Below are 20014 nucleotides of genomic sequence, written 5' to 3' on the forward strand. Positions count from 1 at the left end.
TTTGGGCAGTATTGTCATCTTTACAAAAGCAAGACTTGCAGTCCAGGAACCCAAGATGTCTTTCCATTTATTTAGGTTTTCTTTAACTTCTTTCAGCAGTGTTTTGTAATTTTTGGTGTACAACTTTTACACCTCTGTATTTTTCAGCTCAGGATGAAAAAACAAAACCGAAACAAAATCATAGCCTGGGTCACTTGAAACAACAGAATTCAATTTTCTCACAGTTCTGGAGGCCAGAAGGTCTCCAGGTCTGGCAGTAATCAATAATCAAAAACCTCCCAACAAAGTAAAGTTCTGAATTGGATGACTTTTCTTGGTGAATTCTACCAAACATTTAAAAAATTCGGTTGGTTTCTGATGAGGACTCTTCCATAGCCTTCTTGTTGTGTCCTCATGTGGCCTTTTCTCAGTGCACAGGGAGAGAGAGCAAGGGTGCTCTCTTTTTTTTATTTTGGCCGCAACACGCAGCCTGCAGGATCTTAGTCCCCCCGACCGGGGATTGAACCTGTCCCCTCAGCAGTGAAAGCATGGAGTCTTAACCACTGGACCACCAAGGGAGTCCTGGGAGCTCTCTTCTTTTTAGGATACTAATGCTGTCAGATCAGGACTCTACCCTGTGACATCATTTAACCTTAATTACTTCCTTGCTCTCTAGCCACACTGGAGTTAGGGCTTCAGTATAAGAATTCGGAGGGGACACAAACATTCAGTCTGTAACAGCCACCTTGGTTAAATTTATTCCTAGGTATTTTACTCTTTTCAGTGTTACTGTAAGTGGAATTGTTTCCTTAATTTCCTTTTCGGATTCATTGTTGTTCACTGTTAGTGTACAGAAATGTAACTGATATTGGCGTGTTGATTTTGTATCCAGGAACGTTGCTAAATTCATTTTTTCTAACAGTTTGTGTATGAGTAATCTTTAGTTTTCTATGTATGAGATCAGTTCATCTCTGAATAGAGGTAGTTTTGTTTCTCCCTTTCCAATCTGGATGCCTTTTATTTCTTTTTCTTGCCTGATTGCCCTGGCTAGAACTACCAAATATTGTATTGACTATAAGTGGCAAAAGTAGGCATCCTTGGGACTTCCCTGGTGGTCCAGTGGTAAAGAATCTGCCTTCCAATGCAGGGGACGCAGGTTCGATCCCTGGTCGGGGAACTAAGATCCCACATGCCGCGGGGCAGCTAAACCTGTGTGTCACAACTACTGAGCCCATGCACCTCGACTAGAGAGCCTGCGTGCTACAAACTAAAGAGCCCACGCGCTGCAACAAAAGATCCTGCGTGCCACAACTAAGACCTGACGCAGCCAAAAAAAAAAAAAAGTGGGCATCCTTGGGAATTCCCTGGTGGCAGTCCAGTGATTAGGACTCGGGGCTTTCACTACCGGGGTCCAAGTTTGATCCTTGGTTGGGGAGCTAAAATCCCGCAAGCTGTGTAGTGCAGCCAAAAAATAAAAAATGTCGGCATCCTTGTCTTGTTACTAATTTTAGGAGAAAAGCTTTCAGACTTTCACCATTCAATGTGACGTTGGCTGTAGGTTTTTCATGTTGGCTGTAGGCTTTTTTCATGTTGAAATTTCTTTCTATTCCTAGTTTATTGAGTGTTTTCATCACAAAAGTGTATTAGATTTTGTCAGATACTTTTCTGCATCAATTGAGATGATCTTTTTTTCCTCCTTCATTCTATTCTTTTCTATTCTGCACACACATGGTGTGTTTGTTGATTGATTGATTTTTGTATGTTGAACTATCCTTGCATACCTGGGATAAATCCTACTTGGTCATGGTGTATGATCCTTTTAATATGCTGCTGAATTTCAGTTTGTTAGTATTTTGTTGAGGATTTTTGCATCAAAATTCATATACTTTTCTAATAGTGTCTTTGACTCTGATATCAGGGTTATGCTAGACTTGCAGAATGAGTTAGAAAGTGTTCCCACCTCTTCAGTTTTTTGGAAGAGTTCAAGAATGATTGGTGTTAATTTTTTTAATGTTTGGTAGAATTCACCAAGAAAAGCCATCCAATTCAGAACTTTTACTTTGTTGACAGGATTTTGATTACTGGATTACTGATTCAGTTTCTTTACTACTTATAGGTCTATTTAGATTTGTTCTCAATTCAGTTTTGGTAGGTTGTGTGTTTCTATGAATTTGTCCATTTCATCTAGGTTATCCAATTTTTTGGTGTACAACTGTTCATAGTATTCTCTTGTAATCCCTTTCATTTCTATAATAAATGTAATGTTCCCACTTTCATTTCTGATTTTAGTAATATGGATTTCCTCTCTTTTTTCCTTACTCTAGCTAAAAGTTTGTCACTTTTGTTGATCTCTTCAAAGAACCAACTTGTTTTCATTGAATTTTTTTTTCTCTATTTTTTTCCTGCACTGTTTATCTCCTCTGTAATTGTTATTACTTACTTCTTTCTTCTGGTTTTGGGTTCAGTTTGTTCTCTTCTCATTTTTTAAGGTATTCAGTTAGATTATTGATTTGAGATCCTTCTTTTTTTGTTGTAGGCATTTACAGCTGTAAATTTTTCTCTGGGCACTACTTTTGCTGCATCCTTAAGTTTTGATGTCTTGTGTTTATCATCTCAAGGTATTTTCTAATTTTCCATGTGATTTCCTTTTTGACCAGTTGGTTGTTTGTGTTTAATTTCCTCATACTTGTGAGTTTTCCAGCTTTCCTTCCATTATTGATTTCTAGTTGTATTCCATAGTGGTCAGAAAGATATTTGTTGATCTTCTGTCTTGTTCTGTTATTGAAAGTGGGGTATTGAAATCTCCAACTATTACTTTATAACATATTTCTCCCTTCAGTGCCATCAATTTTTGCTTCATGTGTTTTGGTTCATAATTTGTTAGTTGCATATAGGTGTATAATTGTCATATCTTCTTGATGGATTGAACCTTTTACCAATATATAATGTCCTTTGTGTCTTGTACTTTTTCCGTCATTTACTTCTAACCTCTTTGTGTCTTTGTATGTAAAGTGAATCTCTTATAGGCAGCATATGGGTGGATTGTGTTTTCTTATCCATTCTGGCAATTTCCATCTTTTAAGTGGAGAGTTTATTCCATTCACATTTCAAGTAATTGCTGATAAGAAAGTATTTGCTTCTGTTATCTGTTTGTTTTCTGGATGTCATGTATGCATTTTGTTCCTAAATTCTTCCATTATTGCCTTTTTTGGGTATTTAGTTGATTTTTTTGTAGCATATTATTTTGATTCCATTCTTCTTTTCTTTTCTGTATGCCTGTCTTGGGGATTACAATTGACATCTTAATCTTTTAACAACCTAGTTTGAATAATACCAACTTAATTTCAGTAGTTACAAACACTCTGGTCCCGTATATTTCCATTACCCAACCCCTCATATTGTTACTGTCACAAAGAGAAGTTACAAACCCAAAGTATAATAACCAATAATGTTGGGTTTTATATTATCTTGTATAGTTTCTTAACCATTTTTCTTTATTTCTTTTTATGGCTTCAAGTTACTGTCTAGTATCTTTTTGTTTAGCCTGAAGACTCCCTTTTGTATTTCCTTTACAGAACATCTACTCGTGATGAATTCATTCCCTCTTTCTCTTTTAGATTTTTTTATCTGGGAATATCTTAATTTTGCCTTCATTTAAAAAATTTTTTTATTATTTTTTAATTTTTTCTGGCCATGCCACACAGCATGTGGGATCTTGGTTCCTTGACCAGGGCTCGAACCCGCTCCCCCTGCAGTGGGAGTGTGGAGTCTTAACCACTGTACCACCAGGGAAGTCCCTCACATTCTTCTTTCTTTTTAAAAATTATTCATTTATTTACTTATTTTTGGCTGCATTGGGTCTTCGATGCTCCACATGGGCTTTCTCTAGTTGCATTGAGTGGGGGGCTACTCCTCGTTGTGGTGCTAGGGCTCCTCATTGTGGTGGCTTCTCTTGTTGTGGAGCAGGGCTCTAGGTGCACAGGCTTTAGTAGTTGTGGCACATGGGCTCAGTAGTTGTGGCTTGCGGGCTCTAGAGCGCAGGCTCAGTAGTTGTGGCATACAGACTTAGTTGCTCTGAGGCATGTGGGATCTTCCCAGACCAGGGCTCAAACATGTGTCCCCTGCATTGACAGGCGGATTCTTAACCACTGCACTGCCAGGGAAGTCCCTCGCCTTCATTTTTTTTTTTTTTTTTTGTGGTACGCGGACCTCTCGCTATTGTGGCCTCTCCCATTGCGGAGCACGGGCTCCAGACGCGCAGGCTCAGTGGCCATGGCTCACGGGCCTAGCCGCTTCACGGCATGTGGGATCTTCCAGGACCGGGGCATGAACCTGTGTCGCCTGCATCGGCAGGCGGACTCTCAACCACTGCGCCACCAGGGAAGCCCTCACCTTCATTTTTGAAGGATAGTTTTTGCTGACAGTCTTTTCCTTTTAGCACCTTGAATGTGTCCTCCCACTGCCTTCTGGCCTCCATGGTTTCTGGTTAGAAATCAGTTGTTGCTGCTTTCAAGTTACTTCTCTTGCTGCTTTCAAGATTATCTCTTTGTCCTTTGATGATTTGACTATCTTGGTATGATCTCTCTGAGTTGATCCTGCTTGCAGTTCATTGAGCTTCTTGGATGCGTAGATTCATATCTTGTATGGAATTTTGAATGTTTGGGGTCATTATTTTTTTAAATATTCTTTCTACCCCTTTTCTCCTTATCCATTTGTGGGCCCCCATAATATGTGTGTTGGTGTGCTAGGTGATGTCCCATATGTCCCTACGCTCTGTTCACTTTTCTTCATTTTTCTGCTCCTTAGATGGGATAATTTGAATTATCCTAACTTCAAGTTTGCTGACTCCTTTTGCTTGCTCAAGTCTACTACTGAATTGCTCTAGTGAGTTTTTCATTTCAGTTATTGTATTATTCTCCAGAATTTTTGTTGAGTCCCTTTCTATAATTTCTGTGTCTTTATTGGTGTTCTCATTTTGTTTAGACATTATTTTCCTGGCTTTGTTCAGTTTTTTGTTTGTTTTTTTTTTTTTTTTGGCTGTATCGGGTCTTAGTTGTGGCGTGCTGGCTCTTCGTTGTGGTAAGTGGGCTTCTCTCTAGTTGTGGTGTGTGGGTTTTCTCTTCTCTAGTTGTAGTGCATGGGCTCTGTAGTTTGCAGCACTCGGGCTCTCTAGTTGAGGCTTGTGGGCTCAGGAGTTGTGTGCGGGCTTAGTTGCCCCACGGCATGTGGGATCTTAGTTCCCCAACCAGGGATCGAACCCACATCCCCTGCATTGGAAGGCAGATTCTTTATCACTGGACCACCAAGGAAGTCCCTGGTTTTGTTTAGTTTTTTGCCCATGATTTTTTTTACCTCTTTGAGCACTGTTTTTGGGGTTTTTTTGGGTTTTTTGGCCACACAGCTTGCAGGATCTTAGTTCCCCAACCAGGGATCAAATCCGGGCCCATGGCAGTGAAAGTGCTGAGTTCCAATCACTGGACTGCCAGGGAATTCCCTCTTTGAGCATTTTTAAGACAGTTGATTTTAATAATTTGTCTGGTAAGTCTAATGTCTGGGCTTACTCAGAGATAGTTTTTGTCAGTTTTTTTTTTTTTCCTTGAAACGGGCCATACTTTTCTGTTTCTTTGTATGCTTTGTGATTTTGTTGTTGCTGTTGAAAATTGGACATTTGAATATTATAATGCGGAAATCAGATTCTCCCCCTCCCTGCAGGATTTGCTGTTTTTGAGTGTTAAAACAGCACTTCTTCTCTTGTGTTCCACCAGTGTTTTGACTGAAATTTCCTTGAATGCCAGGAGCTTAAAAAAAGTCTCTCAGTCTTTGCAGATTGGTTCTGTGCTAGGGTACTTCTTGAACATGTAGCCAGGCCAGTTACATTTCTGCCTTCTTCACTTCCTGCTTTCCTTGAGCCTATGGTTAGCTGGTGGTGAAAGCTTCAGATCTTCTCAGTTCTTTTCTTAGCATGTATCCTGTCCTAGGCATATGTGTGACTTTCTCAGCTCCGCAGTGTACCTGGGTGCTTCTGAATGCCCTGATATCCCTGGGTTTCTCTGTGGCTTTACCTCCTTGGCTTTATGCAATCTGTTGTGTCTCACCTGCCATCCTTTGCTGTAGGCAGCTGTGAGTTTTTCATGGCCTTACAGTCTTTTATTTATTTATTTATTTGGCTGCTCCGGGTCTTAGTTGTAGCAAATGGGATCTTTGTTGCAGCATACAGGATCTTTAGTTGCAGCGTGCGGGATCTAGTTCCCTGACCAGGGATCGAACCTGGGCCCCCTGCATTTGGAGTGCTGAGTCTTAACCACTGGACCATCAGGGAAGTCCCCTACAGTCTTCTTGAGCAGTTCCTATGCTTTTCCCATGCTCTGTGGGTTCTGAGCGAGGCAAAACAGAGCACCTGTGTCAGCCCTCCGGGTAGCCCTGGACTGGTTAGAACAGACAGACAGTAATTTGTGAATAAGGTCTGCTCTGCTTCTCTGGAATGGAGGGCGTGGGTCCCACGTGGTAGTCAGAGGTGGCCATCATTCACCCATCTTCAAGATGCCTGTCGCCCAGCCAGGGAGCGGCCAGGCTAAGGGCAAGTAAAGTCGACACAAAGCTTTCCTACTGTGTTTTAGTTGCCTTTTTCTTGTTTCTGCATTCACAGCCAAAGGTTGCTGTAAACCTTTGACTGTTTTCCAGAGTTCTGACAAAGTTGGTTCCGATGGTTTCTGCAGTATTTTGTTTGTTTGTTTCTATGGAAGGATGGGAGTTTGGAGCTGCCTGCTTTGCCATTTTGCTGATGTTACACCCTAAATTTTTCTCTTTTAATCAGGAATGAGTGGATTTCATTAAAGGCCATATTACTGTCAATTAGGTTTTGTGGTGTGGGTTTTCAAAGTGGCCTGTTAATTAAGCCCCTCATTGCTTTCTGGATTAATTCCCCCTTCATTACAATGGACTGTTTTTAAATGTTCCAGTGTATTAAATTTCCTAGTCTTTAGTGTGCTTGCATCTGTGGTCATATGTGAGATTGGATTGTGTTTTCTGTGTTTAGTGGATTTTTTTTTTTTTTTTTTTTTGCGGTACGTGGGCCTCTCACTGCTGTGGCCTCAACCGTTGCGGAGCACAGGCTCCGGACGCGCAGGCTCAGCGGCCGTGGCTCACGGGCCCAGCCGCTCCACGGCATGTGGGATCTTCCCGGACCAAGGCACGAACCCGTGGCCCCTGCATTGGCAGGCGGACTCTCAACCACTGCGCCACCAGGGAAGCCCTGTTTAGTGGATTTTGATAGATGGTTATACTGACTTCATGTATCAAGAAGTAGAAATTTCATTCTTTTTTCTGTGTTCTGATTTGCTAATTTTTGCTTTTATGGTAATTTCTGCTTTTATGTTTTGTCTTTTGTTTTCCTTGGTATTTGTTTGCTCTTTGCTTTTTTTAAATTTATTTGTTTTTGGCTGCATTGGGTCTTCGTTGCTGCACGTGGGCTTTCTCTAGTTGCGGTGAGCGGTAGGCTGCTCTTTGTTGCAGTACGCAGGCTTCTTATTGTGGTGGCTTCTCGTTGAGGAACACGGGCTCTAGGCACGCAGGTTCAGTAGTTGTGGTGCGTGGGCTCAGTAGTTGTGGCTCACGGTCTCCAGAGCACAGGCTCAGTAGTTGTGGCACATGGGCTTAGTTGCTCCGTGGCAGGTGTCATCTTACCGGATCTGGGCTCGAACCCATGTCCCCTGCATTGGCAGGCAGATTCTTAACCACTGCGCCACCAGGGAAGTCCCTCTTTGTTCTTTTCTAACTTGATGATTTGAGTGCTTAGTTCTTTGGTGGGGGGTGTTCATCCCCAGTTGAGTTCCTTTCTTGCCTGGGCTGCTCCCTACCCATGTCATTGTCACCCTGGACTTACAGGGGTGCTGCTGCTGGTTTTACCTTTTATTGAGGAGGTAAGACATGCACACGTGACAACGTTTCAACAACGACAGTGTCTTTCTTCTGTCTGTGCCTCTGTCCCACATTTGTAAAAGGAGCTGGTAAATGCCTGCCTCTTGTCAGTGTGTAGTCAGACTGCCCTGGATTTCTCTGCCTTTGGGCTTCAGAAGCACAGACTTGGGAGTCAGCTTTGTATTCCTGAGGCCTTGCATCTCCAAAGCTGTGTCAATAATTGTTTTTAAAATGAAATTGAGTTTTGTGGAGAGGCCTCGTACCGCCCTGGTGGTCACTTCACCAGCCTGTTGGGAGAGGACGCAGTCTCTCTGCCATCACAGTGTCTCTGGCTTCTGCACTAGCCCCGAGGCTCGCGCAGCAGAGTGTTTTTGGGAATGAGCCTCAGGTACACCGATCACATCCCATTGCAGAAGCTGTAACTGCCTTTGCCTCCGTGCAGGCCATTCCGTCTCACAGGTTCTTTGAGCACCTCACAGGCCCTGGCTCCCCCACCTGGGCTCGGGCCCCAGCCTCTTTCGAGGAGCTTTTGCTCCCCTGTCCTGGGTCTGGGCTGCTCAAAGCTGACAGTTGTTGAGGTAAACACCTGCTTGTTAACTTTCAGAGAGAGAGGCCTCCTCTTCTGTTCGTGAAGCCGTGTGTACCCCTTCCAACTGGTCATCCTCCTGCACCTGCGTCTTCCTGACGCTCTCTATTCCCTGGTCTCAGTGAATCACTCCCTCCTCTCTGTTCCCTCCACTCACAATTCATAGTAGTGAGGTCGCTTTTGACTGCAAGTAAGGAAACCCCCCACTTAGTGTGGCTTTGAAAAGGGAAAGTTGCTGCCCCTGACAGAGTCCTGGGGCAGGGGCTCTGGGCTGGCCATCCAGCGGCTCGGCGAGGGGAGAGCACAGACCTGCATGGGCTTCACAGTTTCCCGGAAGGAAGAGACGGTCTCTTCTTTTCTCTCTCTCTCCAGTTATCTCTTTTTATTTTGAGATAACTGTAGATTTTCGTGCAATTGTAGGAAATAACAGAGATTCCCCAGTAGCCTTCACCTGTTGTGCAACTGTAGTGCAGTGCTGTAACCAGGAAGTGGATCCTGATCAGTCCACCAACCCCATTCAGACTTCTCCATCTGTGACACGTGTGTTTGTGTGTAGTTTGGTGAGACCAAAAACAAAGACGCCCATCCCAGGGGCCCACCACAGACCCCTCACTCCTCATTATCCAGAACCAGGACACGTGGCCACCCCTGGTCTGTCACTGGCCGAGGTGTGGGCAGTACCATGATGGACTGTGCTGTCCAAAGAGAGTATACTGCAAGCCACAGCCGTGCTTTTAAATTTTCCAGAACTCCCATTAAAAATGAAAATGAGGGAATTCCCCGGCGGTCCAGTGGTTGGGACTCCGTGCTTTCACTGCTGAAGGCCCGAGGAGGGTGTGGGTTGGATCCCTGGTCAGGGAACTAACATGGAAGGAAGGAAGAAAGGAAGGAAGCAAGGGAGGGAGGGAGGGAAGGAAGGAGGGAAGAAGGGAGGGAGGAAGGAAGGAAGGAAGGGAATTAAACAGGTGGAATTCACTTTGGTAAGTATTTTACTTAATACAGTATATCAAAAATATTCTTCTACATGTAATCAATATAAATAATTATTAACTAGTTTATTCTTTTTTTTTTTTGCACAAAGTCTCAAATCCAGGTGGTATTTTACGCTTATAGCACATCTAAATTCGGAAGAGTCCTGTTGCAAGTACACAATAGGCACTTGGGCTGGTGGCCACCATATTGGATGGGACAGGTGTAGACCAGTCAGGATTTACCCCGGTTCACAATGAGGGGGCAGCATGGACGGAAACAAAACTGGGATTTTGCCAGCAAGGAGACAGCGGGAGCAGCCGTTGGCTGGACAGTCCGTTGGGGTCAGCTGTGGTCCAGCCCCCCCCGCTCTTTGGGGCTCCTCAGAGGGCTAATTCTGCTTTTATAACTGGTGGTGTGGGTGTCGTCTCAGCGAGTTCTGGTTCAGGCAGAGACCTTTATCTGTTTCCCTCCCACTTCCTGTCCCTAGCACTGTGCATTACACAGAGTAGGCGCCCCACAAACAGTCTGTAAGTTATTGAATTTGTAGTTCTCAGAGAGCCTTGGAAACTACATTTTGGTGTGTGCAGGTGGATTATTTGTGCAGGGTTGTCTCTGTTTCTTGTTCATTAGATGCCAGTAGCCACCTTTGTCATTGGGACAACCTCAGGCATTTCTAAACCTCTCCAGGAGGGACAACACTGTCCTCAGTCGAAAACCCTGTTTCTGAGTTAGCTTTGATTTCCTTTTTAACAGTTTCATTGAGAGTCACAAACCCTGCGTTTCATGCATTTAAAGTGTACAGTTATTCAATGGCTGTTAGTATATTTGCAGAGTTGTTTCTCCATCACCACAATTTTAGAACATTTTTTATTACTCCTCAAAGAAACCTCCCCTTGTTAGCATCACCCCCAGTCCCCCAGGTGTAGGCAACCACAGATCTACTTTGTAGATTTAGCTATCCTGTATATTTCATATAAATGGAATCATATAATATGTGACGTTTTGTGTCTGGCTTCCTTCCTTAGCATAATATTTTCAAGGTTTATCCATGTTGTAGCATATATTCGTACTTCATTCCTTTTTATTGCCAAATAATATTCTGTTGTAATGGATATATCATAGTTTACTTATCCATTCACCAGTTGATAGGTATTTGGGTTGTTTCCTCTGTTTGGCTGTTATGAATGATGTTGCTGTGAACATTTGTGAACAGGATTTTATGTCGACATGCGTTTTCATTTCTTTAGGATATTTAGGAGTGGGGTTGCGGGTCCTGTGGTCGCTTTATGTTTTTGGTAAGGAAGCGTTTGGGTCCAGACACTCTTCACGAGTGCAGCAAGTTCTCGCCTGGCAACGGGGAGGGGGTAAGGAAATTGTGCCGCGTCTGATGGTGGAATACGCTGCAGCCCTAGTGAAGGCATGGGCGCGCCGAGGGCAGGCGAGTGGGTGCTGCCAGCAGCAAACCGCATGTGTGTGTGTGCAGGAGCGCCGCGTGCCAGGGCGCTGGCCCACACCACACGTTTTCTACAACAGACAAGGAATTCTCCGACGTTAGTAGTTCTGTGGCTGGGTCTTAGAAAGCGAAGTGTGATCTGCCCCATGCGTGGGCGGGCACAGGCTGTGCAGCCAAGAGCACCGCCCTCCCAGAATCCGGGTCCCTTGACCAAGGAGTGTGCTGACTGCTGTGCGCCGCAGGCTGTGTTGTGGACACGCTCAGCCCTTATCCTGGGGCGGAATGTCTAGTACTACTGTTTTGGTGTGAATGTTATATTTCTATGAGAAGTAACAATAAAGCTACTTCTTTTCTTGAAGGGAAGGTGAATCATGCCGTGAAAGGTGCCCATGAGTTCAGAGGAGGGAAAGTTCCTGTGGAATTCCGTTTTATTGGAGACAGCGATTTTTTTTTTTTTTTTGCAATATTCAGCGTGCTTTATTGGGTTTTTAAGAAATCATTTTGAAACTTAGTGACCAACCTAATTTCTTTAGTTTTTGTCTTTGAAATTTATTTTACGGAAGTGTAGTTGATTTGCAATGTTGTGTTTCTGGTGTACAGTAAAGTGATTCAGTTATATACATGTATGTATTCTTTTTCATATTCTTTTCCATTATGGTTTAGAGATTGTGATTTTAAATTTAGGTGTAATTCATAGGGTAGTTTGGTCATGAAAGATTGGGAAATCTGTTCTAAAAATACTTCCACAAATGTTTATTTTCAAAGAGAAAATGATGGAATTTTTAAATGTCAGAGTATTCATTGACAAAGAGCTGTACTGTGAAAAGTGCTAGGAACCCAATTGTTGGAAACAGTACAAAGAGGTCATCTTCAGAAAGCAAAGTTAGCAGACGATGACTCTGCTCACTGTGCAGACTTGGTAATTCAGGCAACCACGAAGAGATAAGAGAGAATGAACACTTGACAGTTAGAGGGGGTGAGAAGACAGTCTGTGCTCAGAGGCCAGGAGCTTTTCCTGCCTGTCGAACAGGCCCTCTAGTGGACTGTGAAGGTTAGAGCGCAAGGAAGCCCGCCTTCGCATCCCTCTGTAACTGGACCCTGGGGCAAGCAGCCTGAGGGTGGGTCTGGGCCAGGCCTGGGTAGATGTCCTTGGGGCAGCCAGGCCGGGCTGTGTTCCTTGTGGGTGAAGGGTTACCCCGCAGAAAGGACACCGCTGAGGGTTCTCCACCGGCCGACACACGTGGTCGGTCATCAGTGGATCCATCTAGGAGCTGCCTGTCCACATCAGTCCAGCCACGAGTCCCGTGTGGTGTGGTGTCAGATCACCAGCTGGGCATGCGCCATGGGGACTTGGTGTGGCTGCTGTCCAGGTCAGGGAGTGGCTGCCAGAGAGCTGTGTGGTGTCTTCCCGGAGCCCCAGGGAGAGCTGCCACAACGGTGACACAAAACTGTGACTGATGTACAATGGTGGAAGGACTCTGGGTCTTCAGTGGATTAAGAGATGCGTGGGGTGCGGTGGGGTCTCAGGGTTCCTGAAGGTTGCCCTGGGGAGGAAAGAGCCGGCTTGCCTGCAGGCCAGGAGTGGACCCGTGGGGGAAAGGCCCAAGGGGTTTGGAGGAGCCTCCTCTTGGTCTTAGTTGCTCCAAAGTGGCTTTGTGCCTGGGGAGGGTGGGGTGAGAGCCGGGAGGGGCGGGGGGAGCCAAGGTTTGCACTGTCCTTGCGGGTAGCTCTCCATGGCTTTTGGAGAGGACCATCTGAGGCAAATTCCTGAAATTTTGAATACTATTTTTCTACCACAAAGCTGTGTTTTCTCATTGAGGCCCCTTCTAGTTTCTGAGCTGCCTTCCCACAGAATAAGTTTAGCTCTAATGTGTGGAAAACTCACGTGTGGCACTTAGGCCTTTATCCACAGGGTAGGTACTGTGTTGAAGTTTTGCACACCCCCTTCCACACAAATCCCTAGGGTTTTGGAGCCACTCCTTTGGTCACCCCGAGCCCTGGACAGGGACAGAGTCTCTGAGGAGTTAAGATACGTTCCCTGGGCAGCGAGAGGTTCGGCCTGTCCTGTGTCCCGTAGCGAGAGAGCTGCTTCTCCTGACTTTTTGCCCATGTGCAGCATGCAATGTGGGTGGCTCCTACCTCAGGGTCACTCCCACATGACAGATGTTGGGGAATGTCCCGGGCTTGCCTGGCTGGCCTGACTCTGCCTTGTCTCCAGCTCCTGGCACATGGCCCAGCATGCGGCGGGCCCCAGGTGGTTGGTCAGTCCTGGGTGATGGTTGAACATATCTGGTGGGTTTCAGCAGCCAGGGTCATCCAGGAAGGCTCTTTCCGTGGCTGAAGCAGGTCCCTTCTTAAAACCCCGAAGCAAAATCTCTGTGTTCCCGTGGGCTCGTTGGTAATGGTGAGTCTAGCTCTCCTAGGTAGTGAGCAGTCAGGACAAGGCCTGGGAGGAGTCCGCTGCCACTTTAACTGCTGGACAGTGTTCTAGACAATTCTGTGTTCCCTAAAGAAGGGATTAGGGAAGGTTTTGTTGGGGTGAAAATGATTTCCCAGTCCAGCCATGGCCCACCCCCTCCGGGTGTGCATGGGTCTGTCTCCTCACCCAGGTGCAGCGCCCGAGGTGTTGACATCTCCTCCCTCACCTGCCCCTGAGGCACCACCTTCCTGCGGTGCATCCTGTAGGTTCATCTTCCGACCATGGATCCAGCTGCTCGATTGGGTGGTTCAGACGCCTAAACTCAGCCCCAGCCTCCTGTCTTGTTCCATGCTGTCCCCTCCAAGCCCCTGCCATCCTAGTTTTTAGTCCTCTCTGCTGGGAAGGCCTCTCCCACCCCTCAGCCTTCCCTAATTTTACCCTTTTTGGGTGGGGATAGACCAGGGTACAGTGTGGGGATCTGGCGTGTGCTGGCCTCACTCCCCAGCAGAGGAATCCTATTTGCTGGAGAATATCTCATCATGCTGGGGCTTGAGGAGGCAGCGCTGTGCATTCCTGGGCACTCAGTGAAGCTGGGCCTTCTTTGAGTGGGCTGGGACCCTGGAGAGCTAGAGTCCGGGGCCAGGAGGCCACAGACTAGAGGGCTGGCTCAGCTCTGGACGTGGAGGCAGAGCTGGAGAGAGGCTGGCCTCTTTCTCTTGGGGCATCTCTCAGAGGCTCCTGGGCCATCAGTGTGCAGGCCCTGAGGGATAGTTCTCTGAGTGGTCCTAAGGACACAGGGGTGGGGCATGGTTCTGGCCCTACCTGGCGACCAGCTAGGGGCCAGCTCAGCTCCTCAGGGGCCAGCCGTACAGCTGAGTGCTGGCTTTATTCTGGAATTGTGGCCACCTCTTTGGCCTTTCAGCACTTGGTATGGTCTGGGTTGGATTGTTATTTACCCCTGGTGTAACTCTTCATACCTTCAAAAAAGATAAAGAGATATCTGCAAAAGACATTATCTGAAAAAGGGCTGTTAACCCCAAATATACAAAGAACTCTTAAAACTCAATAACAAGAAAACAAAGAACCTGATTTTAAAATGGGCCAGGGACTTCCCTGGTGGCACAGTGGTTAAGAATACTTCTGCCAGTGCAGGGGACACGGGTTCGAGCCCTGGTCCGGGAAGATTCCCCCATGCCACGGAGCAACTAAGCCCGTGTGCCACAACTACTGAGGTCCATGCACCTAGAGCCCGTGCTCCGCAACAAGAGAAGCCACCACAATGAGAAGCCCCTGCACTGCAAAGAACAGCCCCCGCTCACCGCAACTAGAGAAAGCCCACGTGCAGCAACGAAGACCCAACGCAGCCAAAAATAAATAAATTTATAAATAATAATAATAATAAAATGGACCAAAAATCTGAAAAGACTTCTTACCAAAGAAGACATACAGATAGCAAATAAGCATATGAAAAGGTAGTCAACACCACATCATTAGGGAATTACAAATTAAAACTACAGGATGCAACTACACACCTGTCAGATTGGTGGAAATCCAGAATGCTGACAACACCAAATGCTGGCGAGGATGTGGAACAACAGGAACTCTCATCAGTCCTGGTGGGAATGCAGAATGGTGCAGCCACTTTGGAAGATAGATTGGTGATATTTTACAAAACTAAGCATACCCTTAACCTACAATTGTGCTCCTTAGTATTTACCCAAAGGAGATGAAAATAATATGTCCACACAGAAACCTGCACACGGTTGTGGATAGCAGCTTTATGCATAATTGCCAAAAGCAACCAAGCTGACCTTCAGGAAGTGAATGGATAAACTACATCGAGACAATGGATTAATATTCAGTGACAAAAAGAAGTGATCTAACAAGCCACAAAGGAACCTTAAATGCATATTACTAAGTGAAAGGAGCCAGTCTGAAAGGGCTGAATACTGCATGATTCCAACCATAGGGTATAATACTTTATACAACCCATTCAGTGTCCAGCACTGAGAGTGAGCCCTGCTGTAGACTGTGGACTGTGGGTGATGATGTGTTGGTGTCAGTCCATCACCTGTAATGCGTGTACCACTCTGGTGGGGGAGGCTGTGTGTGTGTGTAGGAGTTCTGTACTTACCTCTCAGTTTTGCTGTAAACCTAAAACTACTCAAAAAAAAAAAAGAAGTCTATTAAAAAAAAAAGGTAAAGAGGCCAGGGCATCCATCTCAGACCCTTTCACAGTTTAGCAGACATGTTGCTCTAGAAATACAGATTGATTGTTGTTCCCCTGAAGGTGACAAGGCTTCAGTTGATACAACCTCTTGAAACAAAGTAATTTTTCCAGTGAACAATTAGAACATTCCTGTCTCAGCTACAGGTTCACTCCGCCCTCTTTCCTTTCCCTCCAGGACAACCCTCCATATGATAAAGGGGCCTTCAGAATTGAAATCAACTTTCCAGCAGAGTACCCATTCAAACCACCGAAGATCACATTTAAAACGAAGATCTATCACCCGAACATTGATGAAAAGGGGCAGGTCTGTCTGCCGGTAATTAGTGCTGAAAACTGGAAGCCAGCAACCAAAACTGACCAAGGTAAGGCGTCTCCTCGTGTCTTCTGGGGACACTGCTGCGGGCAGGGCCTTCTAGGTCCCTTCTGACACCACATCGCACGGAGTCCAGAGAAATCCTATAGCACTGACCACCGTGTCCACAGAAGGCTGCTGTGGTCTCACTGTTCCATGGGCTTGGCGCATCTCAGCTAAGCTTCAGCCCACGCAGGTGTTCTTGTGCTCGCAGCCCAAGGGGGACCCGCGCAGACAGACCAGACCAGCGCTCACTCCCAATGCAGGGAGGGGTGTGACCCTGTCCCTGGGAGTGTTCGTGAGGATTATGGGCTGCCTGGGGCGGGGGGAAGTGGCCTCACACAGCAGTTAGCACATGGACTCAGACTGGAAGGGGGAAGGGAGGGTGTTGAGGGCCTGCGGGCTTGAGCCGGAGCCATGTGGCAGGCCACAGGATGCTGGGGTGTCTTGGGAGGGCACGGCCAGACTTGAGGACAGTGTGCCCACGTGAAAGCACACAGTCAGCCTTAGTGGGCCTGGAACTCCCTGTGTGTCCCTGGGTCTGGGTGCCCTCATTTTTCTGGGAAGAGTACTTGATTCCCTACTGTGGTCGCCCCCCTCTTTTCCCCGGCAGGTGACTAAACTTTATTATAGACTGCGTCTAGTTTTTATTCTTAATTCTAGAATTTTCTTTTGCAATCCTAACCTGATATTTTTGGTGGCTTTCTTGTAAGTAACTCCCTGAACCACTTACGGTCTTTTTAGATTAAGGAGAATGGATGAGGCTGTAATTTGAGAGGCTGCAAGTGTTGTTTTTTTTTTTTTTTGGTGACTGATATACACAGTCATTTTCCAGTGGAACCCCTGAAAGAGTCACTGAAACATCCACCATGAAAGGCATCCACCAGGCTCCCACAGCTGAGCAGCAGAAAGCAGTGGGTACCAAGCGTGCAGTCACAGTGGAGGGGTCTCCAGGGGGCTTGGTGCTTGGTCGTGCACAAGCTGATGTCTGTAAAAGATTGACAGAGTTGCTCTTAAGCACACAAACTCCTAGCTCTGTGTGTAAGCCTGCAGTTGCTGCATTTGCTCAGGTGGCCAGACCACAGAGAGTTACGGGTCTCCTCCCTCACCTGAGAATTGGGCGCAGGTACCTGTGCTCTGCCCCTCTCTCTGCCCACAGGGCAGGCTGCCCAAGAGGGCTGTGGCAGCACCGGTCCTGTTTTCAGCTTCAGGTCTCAGTGAGCAGCCAACATGCTCTGCTTTTCCAGGTTGTGGGTGCTTTTTTCAAATAGTCAGATAAACCTAAGAGAGGTTTTTTATTCTTTTGTACTTGCTGACTTAGGTTTTGAAGTTAAAACTTTTATCTTAAACACGGTGCTGTTCTACATGCAGCACCGGGCAGAATTGCTATTTTGTGATCGGAGACAGGGTTTCTCTCTAGATCATTCTGTAGATTCGTCTGGCATGGCCTTGAACTTATCCTCACACACTTCAGGAATGTCGTCCCTGGACTTGACACCGTGTCCCCCGTGTTTCAGTTACCTGTTACTGTATTACAAACCATCTCAAAACTTAGTGGCTTAAATGAACAACAGTTTATTATTTCTATTTCTGTAGGTTGACTGGGCTCAGCTGGGTGATTCTATAGCTGGTCATTCCTTGGGTCACTCATGGTTCACTATAATTCAGCATTCACAGCAACTTTTTAGTGGATAACTACTGCAAATAATGAGAAGCAACAGTATATGGAATGTCCAGAATAGGCAGATCTATAGTCAGAAAGGAGGTTAGTGTTTGCCTGGGGCTGGGGGAGGGGTCTAGGAAGTGATTACTAAGGAGAGTGGGCATTCTTTTAGGGATGATGAAAACGTTCTGGAGTTAGATAGTGGTGGTCTCACACGATTTTGTGAATATACTAAAAAACAACTGAATTGCATACTTCTCGGAGAGTTTATTTTTTGGTATGTGAATTATATCTCAATTTTTAAAAAGAAAGTAAAGAAGCATTAAAAATTGAGCAAAAATAGGAGAAAAGTCAAGAAACAAGGCAAACCTGTATCATACAGAAAGGTAGTAGGAGTTGGCAATAATAACAATAACCAGAAGAAGGGATGTAAAAACAGAGTTTTCCTCAGCAGTGTGTCTGGTTCTGGTACGTACCTATCAACAGAGCAAGGGCTTTGTTTGGTGGTGAAAGAGATTCGCCATATGAAATATAGTCAGTAAGGAAGCCTGTGTAATACTGACCTCTATACGAACCAAACAACACAGCAACAAAAATATATAAACAGAAAAGTCAGATTCATAAATCAAATGTTTTAGTCCCCCCATACCCATTTGCTGTCTTATAACAAATCAAGTAGATAAACTTTAGAAAGAGGACTCAAATACAATAAACAGGATAAGATTAATAAACTTACCCTTCATAGCACAATCCATGGAAGACCACTGCATTGTACGCCTTCATGTATGGGGGAAGGTATGGGTCACATTTTACTCTGAGAATGGAGCTCACTGGGTCCCCATGAAAAGGGGTGAGTTACAGGTACGGTTTACATCCTCCATCACAAACTGTCAGAAAGAACAAAAACAAGGAAATTTTATAGACTTTAGTCTCTGATCATGTACAGTGAGAAAGGAGGTAAGTTTTGATAATGTTTTTAAGCCCCTACATTTTGGAGGGGGAAAGATCCTTCTGAGTAGCATTTGGGTCAAGGAAGAGATCAAGAAGCCAGGGCTCGATCATTTGTAAAACATAATGAGTGTGGGCTTCCCTGGTGGCGCAGTGGTTGAGGGTCCGCCTGCCGATGCGGGGGACACGGGTTCGTGTCCCGGTCTGGGAGGATCCCGCATGCCGCGGAGCGGCTGGGCCTGCGCGTCCGGAGCCTGTGCTCCGCGATGGGAGAGGCCGTGGCAGTGAGAGGCCCGCATACTAAAAAAAAAAAAAAAAAAAAAAAAAACATAATGAGTGTGCCCCCCCTGTATGTGAAAGTGATGGATGGGGCTGTGGTTGTGGTTTGGAAAGCATTGTAGCTGTCGGTGTTCTCACTGTGGAAACAAACGAGCTCAGCTGGGTTTTCTTACAGTTTACAGGGGTAGAGAAAGAATGAAGCACTCATCAGAACTACTTAGTTAACTTGAAAATATTTAAAGCAAGTTCTCTGAAAAGAATTAGACAAACTGCAAACTTGCAAAGTGAATTATCTTTTGAAAAGCACGTCTTAACGATGAATGTATTTGATGCTAATACATTAGGTATTAATATGATCATAGTGAGAAGCAGACAGCCTGAGTCTCCATAATGGAGGAAAACTTGAAAACTCATCAGTGTCAACTCTGCTACAGAACCATTTCTAATCCTGGAAAAAGATGGGAAACCACCTTATAAATGTGCTATAGGGCAAATGTGGTTCAGGTTTCCCAAAAGTTAAGAACAGCAGTCTCACAGCTGAGCGTGGTGTGGAGAGTCTTGGAGTGCAGTGGGCTGGGGTGCCTCAGAGATGCTGAGAAAGAACCACCCGGAAGAGTGTTTGTTCCGGTGGTTGCTTTCTCTGGCCGGGAAGGAGGCAGCATAGGTGCTTATTTCATGTTTATGGACGCGTGCCTTCAGTTTATGGCAAGTGAAAGTGATTTTCCATAAGAGTTACTAATAGTTAACTTTCCTTTAAAAAATATTTTTGATGTGATTTAAAGAAATATATTAAGTAAATAATCACTTAAGCTCCATGTGGATTTGTGACAGACAAGGAGAAACTGGAACAAAAAGCTTTTTTAACCCATTCCTTGTGATACTGGGATGAAGAGCGTGGGCTCCCAATAAAGGCACCTGGCTTTGGCAGTCCAGAGGAGAGGGGCCTTTTTGCTGGGACAGTGGGGGTGCTGGTCCTGGTGGGGGTTGGGGGGAGTCAGGGGACGTGTGTGGAAGCCTGGTGGCTGCATGCACCCCACTTCTGAGGAGTCCAGGGGTTCCTGGACCTTCCATACTTCCCCCTCCCCCACCCTCCACTCCCTCCTGGCCCTCCTGTCCAGGGCTCGCCGTCTAGCACATCTGAGCCTGACTGCCCTTTGGGGGAGCATTGTGGAATCCACCCTGAGCCATCCGTGTGACTTCCACCTCTGGAATGGAC

General features: G+C 45.8%; 1 protein-coding gene and 1 non-coding gene across 2 annotated transcripts in view; one reads left to right on the forward strand and one right to left on the reverse strand.

Annotated features, from left to right (window-relative positions):
* UBE2L3 (ubiquitin conjugating enzyme E2 L3) overlaps positions 1-20014 on the forward strand; it is a 43125-nt gene that overhangs the window by 21811 nt on the left and 1300 nt on the right. Inside the window, exon 3 of the mRNA XM_065889652.1 lies at positions 15732-15918. Coding sequence (XP_065745724.1) covers positions 15732-15918 — 187 coding nt within the window. The remainder of the gene's footprint in view (positions 1-15731; positions 15919-20014) is intronic.
* TRNAW-CCA (transfer RNA tryptophan (anticodon CCA)) lies at positions 6226-6298 on the reverse strand. The gene has a single exon. It is a non-coding gene; the product is annotated as a tRNA-Trp (tRNA).

This window comes from Phocoena phocoena, chromosome 13, assembly GCF_963924675.1.
Source record: "Phocoena phocoena chromosome 13, mPhoPho1.1, whole genome shotgun sequence".
NCBI lineage: Eukaryota > Metazoa > Chordata > Mammalia > Artiodactyla > Phocoenidae > Phocoena > Phocoena phocoena.